General features: G+C 38.2%; 1 protein-coding gene across 4 annotated transcripts in view; it reads left to right on the top strand.

Moving 5' to 3' along the window:
- INTS7 (integrator complex subunit 7) overlaps nt 1-12,993 on the top strand; it is a 79,309-nt gene that overhangs the window by 39,649 nt on the left and 26,667 nt on the right. For all 4 annotated transcript variants that reach the window (XM_068985693.1, XM_068985695.1, XM_068985694.1 and 1 more), the window contains 6 exons: nt 498-615; nt 7,017-7,151; nt 8,468-8,565; nt 9,630-9,869; nt 11,455-11,592; nt 12,445-12,651. In XM_068985693.1, coding sequence (XP_068841794.1) covers nt 498-615; nt 7,017-7,151; nt 8,468-8,565; nt 9,630-9,869; nt 11,455-11,592; nt 12,445-12,651 — 936 coding nt within the window. The remainder of the gene's footprint in view (nt 1-497; nt 616-7,016; nt 7,152-8,467; nt 8,566-9,629; nt 9,870-11,454; nt 11,593-12,444; nt 12,652-12,993) is intronic.

Consider the following 12,993-nt stretch of genomic DNA (forward strand, 5'->3'; position numbering starts at 1 on the left):
TTGGAACTCCTGCTTGTGAGAAGTAAGCAGTACATAATTGATCATGACCTTAATAAAAAGTTCATCATGACTTTTTTTAACAGACTGTATTTTTTAGAACATGTATAGATGTACAGAAAAATGGAGAAGGTAGTACAGAGAACTCCCACATACCCACAGCCAGTTTCCCCAGTTATTGATCTTTTACATGACTGTAGTAGGTTTGTTAAAAATCAGTGAATCAGTATTGAAACATTATTATTATTAACCAAAGCTCATACTCTGTTCTGACTTCTTCAGCTTTTACCCAGTATCTTTTTTTGTTGCTGTTGTTCCAGATCCATCTAGGATACAACATTGTCTCCTTAGGTTCCTCTTGACTGTGACAAGTTTGACTGAAGTATTTTCTTATGGAAGAAAGACAGTTTCTCTGAAAGCTGGAACATTTACAATGAGTAGACAGTTTTAAGGTATATCGATGTTTTAACTTCTGTGTTCCTTTCTCTTTTGCATTTCAGGCACTCTGTGAATGTGCCCTGCAGACTCCTTATGACAGCTTGAAACTCGGGATGCTCTCTGTCCTTGCCACGCTGTCAGGGACCATCGCCGTCAAACATTACTTCAGCATAGCTTCAGGTAAAGAGAAGAAAGGAGATGATATATGGATAACATGCTAATAATCTTTTATTCATGTCATGTTTATATTTCAAGTTAAAGCTTTAGAATCAAGAAAGGTTTTAGTTTCTTACTGTTACATGTTAGTAATTTCTTCAAAAATGATTTCTTAACTAATTCCTAAGATAATAAAAGCTTGCATCCTTGATATTAACTCAAGGCTATAGTTTTTCTGGATTTGCCCTTTTTTGCATTGTTATGTGGATGAAATAATATTTTTTGAGAGTGCTTAAAATAGCTGGTTTGCTTTTGTATGTCTCTGACTTAAATTGCCCTTTGGATTTAAGTATATTTCAAAAGCCAAGTGGTGGTGAATTTTAAAAGCAAATGTCATATGCTTCCTTTTACGCATATGTTATCCTTCTGGAAAATGATTAAAATAAAACTTTGCCTCAGTTCAATAATGCTTTCCTACTTGCCTGTTCAAGATGATTTAACTCCAAAATGCCTTTATTAATGCCTTTTGAGGAGCTTGCTTACATAACACACTTAAGCTTAAAGGTTTTTGTTGTTTGAATGCAAGTTTTGTAGGATCTCTATTGCTTCCTTTTCTAGTTCAGTTCAGTCGCTCAGTCGTGTCCAACTCTTTGCAACCCCATGTCCATCACCAACTCCCAGAGTTTACTCAAATTCATGTCCATTGAGTTGGTAATGCCATCCAACCATCTCATCCTCTGTTGTCCCCTTCTCCTCCTGCCTTTAATCTTTCCCAACATCAGGGTCTTTTCCAATGAGTCAGTTCTTCACGTCAGGTGGCCAAAGTATTGGATCAGCATCAGTCCTTCCAATGAATATTCAGGACTGACTTCCTTTAGGATAGACTGGTTGGATCTCCTTGCAGTCCAAGGGACTCTCAAGAGTCTTCTCCAACATCACAGTTCAAAAGCATCAGTCTTTGGCACTCAACATTCTTTATAGTCCAACTCTCACATCCATACTTGACTACTGGAAAAACCATTGCTTTGACTAGATGGACTTTGTTGGCCAAATAATGTCTCTGCTTTTTAATATGTTGTCTAGGTTGGTCATAACTTTTCTTCCAAGGAGCAAGCATCTTTTTATTTCATGGCTGCAGTCACCATCTGCAGTGATTTTGGAGCTCCAAAAAATAAAAGTCTGTCACTGTTTCCTCTGGTTCCCCATCTATTTGCCATGAAGTGATGGGACCAGATGCCATAGTCTTAGTTTTATGAAGTTGCGCTTTAAGCCAGCTCTATCACTCTTGTCTTTCACTTTCATCAAGAGGCTCTTTAGTTCTTCTTCACTTTCTACCATGAGGGTGTTTTCATCTGCGTAACTGAGGTTATTGATTATTTCTCCCGGCAATCTTGATTCCAGCTTGTTTCTTCCAGCCCAGCGTTTCTCATGATGTACTCTGCATGTAAATTAAGTAAGCAGGGTGACAATGTACAGCCTTGACGTACTCCTTTCCCGATTTGAAACGAGTCTGTTGTTCCATGTCCAGTTCTAACTGTTGCTTCCTGACCTGCATACATATTTCTCGAGAGGCAGGTCAGGTGATCTGATATTCCTGTCTCTTTAAGAATTTTCCACAGTTTGTTGTAAATAGCCAATAAAGCAGAAGTAGATGTTTTTCTGGAACTCTTTTGCTTTTTCAATGATCCAACAAATGTTGGCAGTTTGATCTCTGGTTCCTCTGCTTTTTCTAAATCCAGTTTGAACATCTGGAAGTTCAGGGTTCACATCCTGTTGAAACCTTGCTTGGAGAATTTTGAGCATTACTTTACTAGCATGTAGTTATTCTGAATTGGATTAATTAAGGAATTGCATTATGCACTTGTCTTTTTTATGGCTTCACAGCATATAAACTCACTTACTGGGTAAGGGAAATTCCCCACCATATAAGTCTTGGCAGGAAGCTGTAAAGACCTGATGCTCTATTGCCAAGGCTCCTGCTATCTAGGATGCACACAGCAGTCTGGACTCAACTAATCATTTTCGTACTGGAGAATAAATTGGAAGGCATTGACAGCAAGAAGTAGTGATATCTGAGAATCCATTCTGATGATACTGCAATGACCGCAGCAGTATCCCGTTTCCAGGGTGCACTGTAGCAGGGATGTTTGCTGTATCTGGTCCTTTGGCAGCAACGTAAGCTGTGGCAGCAAGCAGCAGTAACAGCAATGATCATGTCTTCACTGGGCTAATTCTATGCATGGTTTGGGCTATAGCCTTTGGTTGGTCTCTAGCCTCAGCTTATTCCTATCCATCTTTTGAACTTAGTTTTCCAGCCTTTTCAATAATTGTGTGAGGTACCTCTGTATTTGTTATCTATTGCTACATAATAAATCAAAACTCTGTGGCTTGAAACCACAGTTGTCTGCCATCTTGACCAGACTGGATGGTCTGAAATGGCCTCATTCACCAGCTACAAGTCAGAAAGACTTTCACCTGAGGCACTGTGGTTCTCCTCCTTCTGACTCTTTGGCAGTCCAGCTTGGGCCTGTTGACATCACGTTCTTAGGATTCTGCTGCTGCTGCCAAGTCGCTTCAGTCATGTCCAACTGTGTGACCCCATAGACGGCAGCCCACCAGGCTCCTCTGTCCCTGGGATTCTCCAGGCAAGAACACTGGCGTGGGTTGCCATTTCCTTCTCCAATGCATGCTTGCATGCTAAGTCGCTTTAGTCGTGTCTGACTCTTTGCGATCCTATGGACAGCAGCCCACCAGGCTCCTCTGTCCACGGGATTCTCTAGGGAAGAGTCCTGGAGTAGGTTGCCATTCTAGCAGCACCCAAAAGAAGGCAAGCCACCAACATATGAGCACTTTTTTAGCCTTTTGCTTGCACATGTTTTTTAATGTCTCGTTGGTCAAAGCAAGTCGCATGGCCAAGCCCAGACAGGTGGAGAAATAAACACCTGCTGATGCAAGGAATTGGAAAATTACATTGCAAAGGGGCATGCCTACAAGAGATGAGAGAAGTTATCACAGTATTTTTTTTTTAAACAACAATTTAAAAAAATCAATGATCTACTTATACTCATTGTGTTTTCGATAAATTCTTTTTTCTACATAAATCAGCCAATCTCAGTTTATTGTTGTTCAGTCACCCAGTTGTGTCTGACTCTTGGCAGCCCCATGGACTGCAGCATGGCAGGCTTCCCTGTCCTACTCCATCTCCCGGAGTTTGCTCAAACTTGTGTCCATTGAGTCAGTGATGCCATCCAAACATCTCATGCTCTGTTGCCCCTTCTCTTGCCCTCAATCTTTCCCAGCATCAGGGACTTTTCCAGTGAGTCGGCTGTTTGCATCAGATGACCAAAATAATAGAGGCTCACCTTCAGCATCAGTCCTTCCAACGAGTATTCAGGGTTAAGTTCCATTAAAATTGATTGGTTTGATCTTGCTGTCCAAGGGACTTTAAGGAGTCTTCTCCAGCTTGCAGTTAATATCCTTCACTCCTATCACATGCTGAAAGAGCAGCAGTAGGCAAAGTATTAATTTTATCTTACAGTTTATAGGAGCCCTCCCGTACGAGGTCCTTTATACGAGTACCTGTTAAGTGAGGCACATGCATAGAAGCTACAAGTATTGGATCTGAGGCTCCCAGGGCTTCAGTGGTGTCCAGAGTCACAGCTGTGAAGCACGCGAGCCCAAGGGCTCTGTCTTGGGATTTTTTTCTATACTAAACTGACCTAGATACAAGATGTCTTTCTTTTTCTTTATTTTCTAATTCCAAAGACCTTTGTAAGTGTGTCAGGTTATAACATTCAAGCACTTCACAAGCTAGATATTTTCTTTCTCCTTTTTTTAAATTTTGTTAAATTGTAATTGTATATGGAATTAAGCAAACAGCTTAAACAACCAGACTAGGTAATGCTCACAAGAAATAAATGTCAGGTATTTTCTAAAGTCAGATTATTTCCATAACTAATAGTGAATATTTAAGTGTATTTTCATTGATTAGAGTTTTAGTATAACCAGATAAACAGTTTATAAAACAGACTTAAATTTAGTGTGTCTAAATTATCCCTAACAAATGGGCCTTAAGCGTCTAATATGTTCAGTATCACACATACCTAAGAAAAATGCAAATTAAAGCAACACTGAAATATTTTTCTAATCCATCAGTTTGGCAAAGATCCAGAAGTTTGATAATATGTTGTGTTGACAAGGGTGTGGCTAATCAAAAGTTACTCTCATTCACTGCTGGTGGGAATGTAAATTGTTAAACTTCAGCATAGGTAATTTGGAAGTACTCATCAAAATTATAAGTGAAAAACATAGAGAAATTCCACTTCTTGGAATTTATCCTACTAATTTAGTCTCACATTTGAGAAATGATATGTACATGGTTATTCATAGCATCATTAATGTAGTAGCAAAATTGTCCATCATTGGAGATGGAGTAGTATAAGAAGGTCCATCAATAGGGAACTCATTAAAGAAATTATGATACAAAACTGCAGTAGCAATCGGTGCAGCTTACTAAAAAGAATATATGGCATGGAATAATCTCCATGACATAATGTCTGGGGGAAATAAAGCAGGATGCGCAGCAGTGTTTAAAACAGGAAAAAAGAAAGGATTGTGCTTACAAAATGTGTAGACTCTTTAGAATGATACACAAGAGACATAACCTTGGGTGTTTGAGGAAGACTTTTCACTCAGTAACTTTTTACCTTTTTCCTACTATTGGTTGAACTTTTCGAACCAAGTAAATTTATCTTACAATATTATTTCTAAATAAAAAAACTAAAAATAAAAATTTTATCCCTGAAACAATTGACACAGAAAAATGCTCACAAATATTATATTTTAAAGGCAGAATATTGACAATATCTACTTATCCTGATTATGAATTTAAAATTATAATTGTTTGCATAGGGGAAAAGATTTTTTTTAAGTATTACAGAAAGCTAATAATAAGGTTATGCTGGTTTGTGAGTTTAGAGACTTTTTTATTTCCTGTTTCTTTTCCCCCAAGTTTTCTTTGACATCTCAGTGCGGAAAAAAAAAAATGGAAAAAACAAGTTCAAAACATTTGTAAATTTATAGATGAGTTGTCATTGTCCATATTACATGTACAAGGGAAAAAATGGAGAAAATTACAATTTCCATTGTTTTGTGAAGAAAAAATCCTTTCACATGTTTTGCCTATTGAAAAAACACTGAGGCCTTACCTACGCTAGTAGTTTTATGTTAAACTGGAAATCAGTAAAGTGACCATATGTCCCAGACTACCTGGGGTAGTCTTGGTTTATGCCTGTTGTTATTAGTAATAGTGTCCCCTTCAAACCTCAAAAAGGGTGATTGCCCTCAGTGTAAAAGACAAGGTTTTAGTTGATAGGAATCATGGAAAAATAAACAGGGCAGAGAAGGACAGGAATGAAAGACCCTGCTGAGAAGCTGAATTAGCTTTAATCTTCAGATTCTTCTTGATGCTAACCTCACCTGTAACTGAGAGCTTCTCTGCTATAAATAAAAACATTCACAGCATAAACCTTATGTTACAGAATTTCAAGTGTGATTTTTAACTATAGGATAGAACTTAACGTATATAGCACAAAGCTGGTGCATAACTAACAAGTTTATATGACCTTGGTGGCAAGATGCTTAAGATCTTTAGGCTTCAATTTCTTCTGTAAAAATAGTATTGAATCAGAAGATCTCCAAGTCCTTGGTAGCTCTAAAATTATAAATTCTTACATAAACCTTTTGCAATATAACTATATGCCAGCAATTGAGCAAACTTAAAATTTTTGTTTCTCTTTTCTCCTCTTGAATGGAAGGTTTTTAATCTGGCAAGAAGCCTTGTAATGATTCTGTTTTAATGAGAATCCGTTTGAATGCCCAAGATACAATCTTGGCTTTTGGTGTGTTTCTTAGTCAATTTTTATTAATATTTGAGTGGGGGGAGCCTGGAAAATCCCATGGACAGAGGAGCCTGGAAGGCTGCAGTCCATGGGGTTGCTGAGGGTCGGACACGACTGAGCGACTTCCCTTTCACTTTTCACTTTCCTGCGTTGGAGAAGGAAATGGCAACCCATTCCAGTGTTCTTGTCTGGAGAATCCCAGGGACGGGGAGCCTGGTGGGCTGCCGTCTGTGGGGTCCCACAGAGTTGGACATGACTGAAGCGACTTAGCAGCAGCAGCAGTATTATGTTAATTTTAGATCTTAATCATTAGAAAACTGTTTAGTGTATACTTATTCTAAGTATGTGAACAGGAGAAAAAGGGATGGTTTTGTATATTGAGCATAGGGTTGAGGTAGAAAATTTTGTTGAAATTCATTGTTAGAGATTTTCTTTTGAAAATGATAAAAAATGAACCTATAAAATGAACTGCTTTTGAACTGTGTAAATTAATTAAATCTGCCCTACTTTTCTTTGCTTGTTTAGGAAATGTGGGTTCGTCCCCTAGATCCTCTGATTTAGTCAAATTAGCCCAAGAGTGCTGTTACCATAATAACAGAGGCATTGCAGCTCATGGAGTGAGAGTCCTAACTAATATAACTGTATCTTGTCAAGAAAAAGGTAAGTTTGATCAAGACTGATACTATGTATGAACTTTCAGATTGGAGTTTCACCAGAGTCCTGTTTGTACTTCATGTTTTAATCCCTTATTATTTTTAGGCTGTGTGCTTTTATCTATTAGTCACCTCCTCCTGAATGTTCTTAGGGCATATTTTCTAAAAACTACTTAATTCTTTGGGAAAACAAAATGAGGACCTTGGGATTGGGAGTGCAGAACTGAAAGGTTTTACGGAGCATTGCCCATCTCCTCCTATGGCTTTACCTTTGCTCGTATGGTGCTATGGATAGAGGCTGCTTATAACTATCCAGTGATTATCAGTTTGTTCACTTGTTTAAAAAAAACTAGAAAATTTAGGGGAGAAAAAGCATACAAAGTTATTGAGAGGCTTAAGTAACAGATAGTTTTCACCTGGGGGAAAATGAATTAACAGAGCAATGTAAATTAAACTGTCATGGAATTTATCTCTACGTATCTATAGCATTAAATGACTAGCATAGTCAAGAAGGATGTGCATAGAAAATAATGCATATATTTTATTGTATTATTAACATCTTTTGACCTAAACAAATGCATGCTGGTGTTCAGAAACAGGAATGCATTCTGGATGTTTCATCTGTTTCAGTGCTTATTTTGATCTTTGTTAAGAATCAGCAGTCCCTCTTATCCCCACTAGGCTTCAGCACTGCTTGTGACTAGTACCTTTGTTTTCCCAGCACCTTGATCTTCACCAGACATTGTTTGCCAAGCTATTTCACTGACTCAAAAGGCATTTAAGTTGTTTGTTCATTCTGATTTCAATAACTCAATTTTTGGCATAGTAATAAGCATCATCTACCATGTAACACAGAAAATTCCTCTGTATTCTCAAAGTTGACATATGTTAATATTAACCTAAATGTGGTTTTATATATACGTACACACACACACACACAGAACTTTAGAGAAATTTTAGCTCAAAAGTAGTGAAAAGATGATATAGTACTGGTATTACATAAGACATCTAAAGGGTTCATTTCTTTATGATCTGACTTAAAACACTAGTAAGATGAAGTGGGATCTTGATTATTTCTAGAAAGCATTTCTACTTCAATGAGAAGGTTGCATCCTAGGTAAAAATGGACCTGCATAATGTTAGGCTAGTTTGGAAGATTTGACACACACCATGTCGATACATGGTTTGCTGTATTTAGTATCTTTCTTAGCTAAGCTGTTTTGTATTTTCTTGTCCTGAATGTTTTTTTCTTCTGTGTGCATCTGTGTGTGTGTATGTAATCTTCTCTACTTGACCATTAAAAACACAGCATTTTTCCTCTAGACCTTTTGGCACTGGAACAAGATGCTGTCTTTGGCCTGGAATCCCTTCTGGTGCTTTGTAGTCAAGATGATAGCCCAGGTGCTCAAGCCACTTTAAAGGTAAAAACATCAGCTCTTTTTATATAATGCCTGTTTTCATTGCCAGAAGTGTAGATTGCCAGTCTCTCTGTAAAGGGTCAGATAGTAAATATTTTAAGCTTTGCAGACAATGCACTTTTTGTCACAACTACTCAGTTCTGCTATTATAGGGAAAAAATAGCCATGGACAATTTTTTTTTTTTTTTAAAAGAAGGGTTAATGGTATGACTATGTTCTGGTAAAATTTTATTTGCATAAACAGGCAGGATTTGGTCCAAGTGCAAGAGTTTGTCAGCCTCTGGCTTAAACAAATATTTGCCCTTGATCTTCACTTTCAAAGCTAGTATTTTGACTGTTGTTATTCCGAAAGACAGATGAAGTTAAAATTTGATTTTGGCCTATTTTGCCATCAGTTGAAAGTATTTATTAAGTTGTAATAGATATGTATGATGATCCTAGATAATGTAAAGCAAAGTTAAACAGACAGAGCTCCTGTACTTTTGCAAGTTTTATAATCTGAGGTAACACTGATAAGGTCACAAAGAACTAATGAAATTACGGAAATAAATGTGTAAGTGTATATTAGTTTATATAGTATAGAAGCCCTAGTTTTAATCCACTCACCTAGCTATCATCTTAGAGGTGTTTCAACATTTTAAGGTGAAATGAGACTGTTATTGGAGTTAAACATGAAATGTAATATTTGATGGCACAAAATAATTAAGAAAAGTAGGACCAATAGAAATAAAAGGCTGTTAGACATTGGAGGATGTAAGAACTATAGCTTGTTTAAGGTATAGTTTGAGAAAAATCATGACTTATTTTAGCATGTTAAGAAAAGGTATGATGTGGTTATAATGATGAATAATACAAATGCTGGTACTGTTAAATAGAAGCTGATAATCAAGAGGTGGTGAAGGAAACAGGCCCCATGTGATTGGCAAATCCCCAGAATCCTGTGGGACCGCCAGACATTTTTTTGTGCCTACCAACAACCTTGATTCTTCCTAGTAACTTTAACTTTCTTTAAAGCTTCACTTCATACCTTCTAAATGTAACTAGTCCACTTTCTATTCAATATGCAGATTGCTCTGAACTGTATGGTGAAGTTGGCCAAGGGCAGGCCCCATCTCAGCCAGTCCGTGGTTGAGACCTTGTTGACTCAGCTGCACAGTGCTCAGGACACTGCCCGCATCCTGATGTGCCACTGCCTGGCCGCCATTGCCATGCAGCTGCCCGTGCTGGGCGATGGGATGCTCGGTGACCTTGTGGAACTCTACAAGGTGATCGGACGATCAGCCACAGACAAGCAACAGGAGCTTCTGGTAAAGAGCTACTTTTCAGACCTCCTGTGGATGAATGGGTTCCGGTCTAGGGAGGATTATCAGTAATCCAGGAAGACAGCAGGTTAAAATAATTAGCTAAGACCAGGAGCATGCTGAAGTGCAAATAGGCTGGGGAGCTGGAGCTTTTTGCTGTTTCCACTTTAGGTATAGAAAGCCCTGTTTAGTTCACATGTAAAACTGCTTTCTTCCTAAGCTCTGTCAAATCAGTTTAGTGTAGCCAAAACCTTCAATCTGATATTTTTGCTTTATTACAAAGGACAAAATGAAACTGAAGGGTTTGTTTTTATTTTTTTCCTCTTTTTTACAAAGCAAATAAATAAGGAACCAAACCCTGTTTTGTCCTTCCAAAAATATAAGTAAAATGACCTAGTGATATCAGCGACCATAAGAGGAATTAAATCAGTTCCTCTTTGCCAGTCCAGGACCTCTTTAGCTGTTGAGGATCCAGTTTGGGTTTCAATGCAGTCCTGGGGTTGGAAAAGGTAAGGCATGGAAGGCGTGGAAGTTGTGTAATAATGTTGACTTGCAAGTTCTCCAGGGCTGAGAGTAGACTGGATGCTAAATAGGCATAAATTGGAATTAAGCTTCAAAGTAGCCTCTCCATATTGTTTGTGGTCATCTGATTATATGGCTTGGGAAAAAGCCTAGTGAAATTACTTACTCAAGCCCATTTTATGTTTAATCCTGCAGGGGGCATTATGTAAAAGATCGCCCCCATCTCATCATTTGCTGTCAGGAAAGGTTACCCTGATGTCTTAAGTGGCAGTGGTCGTGGAAACCATGCATTTATCGCAGTATGTATGGATCCTTGTATGTGTTGGCTTTGGAATACTGAGGAGCAGGTAGCCAAGTCTGCTTTTCATTGAAGCAGCATTTTCAACTAATGTTCTTTATCCCTTTTTTTTTTGTTTAGTACTATTTTAAAAGCAGCTTTAAATTATGACAGGAAATATTCAAAAACACATCAGGAATAATATGATGAGAGGTCTTGCATCCGTCACTTAGTTTAAGAAAAAAGTGTTGCTAGTACAGTTGACTTGTACCCGCCTATGTATCTCCATGATGGTATCTTCTTCCTTCCTGTCAGGATAGGTAACCACTATCCCAAAACTGGGGTTTGTCATTCCCATACGTATTGTTCTATATTTACTGCCTTAGTATATATCCTACGTGATATGCAAGATTTTTTGTATGTTTTAACTTTATATGTTATCGCACTACTTGTGATCTTTTGCATTTTTCCTGTTTTATGTGAGTCTATATTGATTCTATATTGTTAAGAGTATTTCTGGTTTATCCATTTCACTGCTCTATAGTTTTTCATTGTGTGATTTTATTAATATCATAGTTTGTCCATATAATTGGGCATTGTTTCTAATTATTTGCTGTTATACACAATGTTCTGAGTAATGGAATAAAGTGGAAATTTAGTAAGTGTCAAAGGAAGACAGATGTTGTTATTTTTCAGTAGGCTCTAACTAGCGTTTCACCCTTCTGGGTAAAGTTATCTATAACATTGGATAGAGTCAACGATTCTCTTGACTTTGTTCTTGCTCGATGTTAGGTGAGCTTGGCCACTGTGATTTTTGTAGCCAGTCAGAAAGCACTGTCTGCTGAAGTGAAGGCGGTAATAAAGCAGCAGCTTGAAAGTGTTTCCAATGGATGGACTGTCTACCGGATTGCCAGACAGGCATCCCGAATGGTGCGTACTGTCCTTCTGTGCGAGCTGGGTTGTTGAAAAGGGCAGATTACGAACCTTTAGGCTGTGTGATTGTTCCTCCTAGTCAGAACCAAAGATGAAGGTGGAAGTACTTTTTAGTCATGGGATTAAAAGATGATGAAGGAAAGGATGTAATTTTTAACATATACACATGAGAACAGTATATACATTGTTAGGGAGAGATTCCACCGGAATTCCAGAAATAGAAGCTTTCCGGCTGTAGGTTGTTAACAGCGCTTTCAGTTTACCGTGTGCTCTTGGAAACACAGCCCCTTCCCACTCGTGTTTCTCTCCTCCCCTTTCAGCTTCCCACGTCTTTCTTCCCTTTTTCTCTCCCACCTTATCATTCTTATACTGGGCAGGAGAGTGGGCATCCCTCGCCCCCAGGCATTAACAGGCATTCACATTCCCCCTCAACTCGCTCCCTCTCCGTCAGTCATTTCCCGAGGGCACAGTAATACTTGATGGAACTTAACTGGACTTCTCCCCCACCCCACTAAATAGCTCATACGAAAATGACATACAATAAGAATTTATAGTTTCTAAATCTTGAACTAAAATTCTAGACCCAGGTTATAGATAACGCCATTCATTTTTTCTTTGGAACTGTTTTGGTACAGAACTTCAGGCATTATGTTACATAAAAGCAGCTCAGCATATTTTCTCTGAAGAACTACTTTGACGGAGTCTCACACAGTTATATAATGTGAGGAATGATTGCTAAAACTTTTATCCAAGGTTTGAATTTCTCTTTTAGCTGCTACATCAACCAATTCAAGTGTAAGAATCTCATCATGCCCCTCCATTTCTCCCTCCCCCAACTTTTTTTTTTAGGGTAATCATGACATGGCCAGAGAGCTTTATCAGAGTTTGCTGACTCAGGTTGCCTCAGAACATTTCTACTTCTGGCTGAATAGTCTGAAGGAGTTCTCACATGCAGAACAGTGCCTCACTGGGTTACAAGAAGAGAATTATAGTTCAGCACTTTCTTGCATTGCTGAGTCTTTAAAATTCTACCACAAAGGGATTGCTTCCTTAACAGTAAGTGTGCTTAATTCTCCTTTGGTGCCAATTACTTGTGAGAACGATTTCTCTTTTCTTTTGGGGCTATTCTCTTTTAACCTTGAAAAATTTGCTGATACACATGTATTTGGCAGTATTAAAATGATGAATAGGATCTGGAAGTAGATCATTAAACCCTCCCCAACTTTTTACTGTTCCTAGATTGATGAACATTTATCATTTTGTTTTATCAAGTATCAGGTACACATGTGAAGAGAATTGCTGAATCCATACAGGAGGGATAACTGAAGGTGGGATTCCCCCTTTCCAGACTCTTAGTAAGACCCCAACCTGGATCACTACTGTTGTCAAATGTGAACC

Source organism: Capricornis sumatraensis, chromosome 14, assembly GCF_032405125.1.
Source record: "Capricornis sumatraensis isolate serow.1 chromosome 14, serow.2, whole genome shotgun sequence".
NCBI classification, from domain to species: domain Eukaryota; kingdom Metazoa; phylum Chordata; class Mammalia; order Artiodactyla; family Bovidae; genus Capricornis; species Capricornis sumatraensis.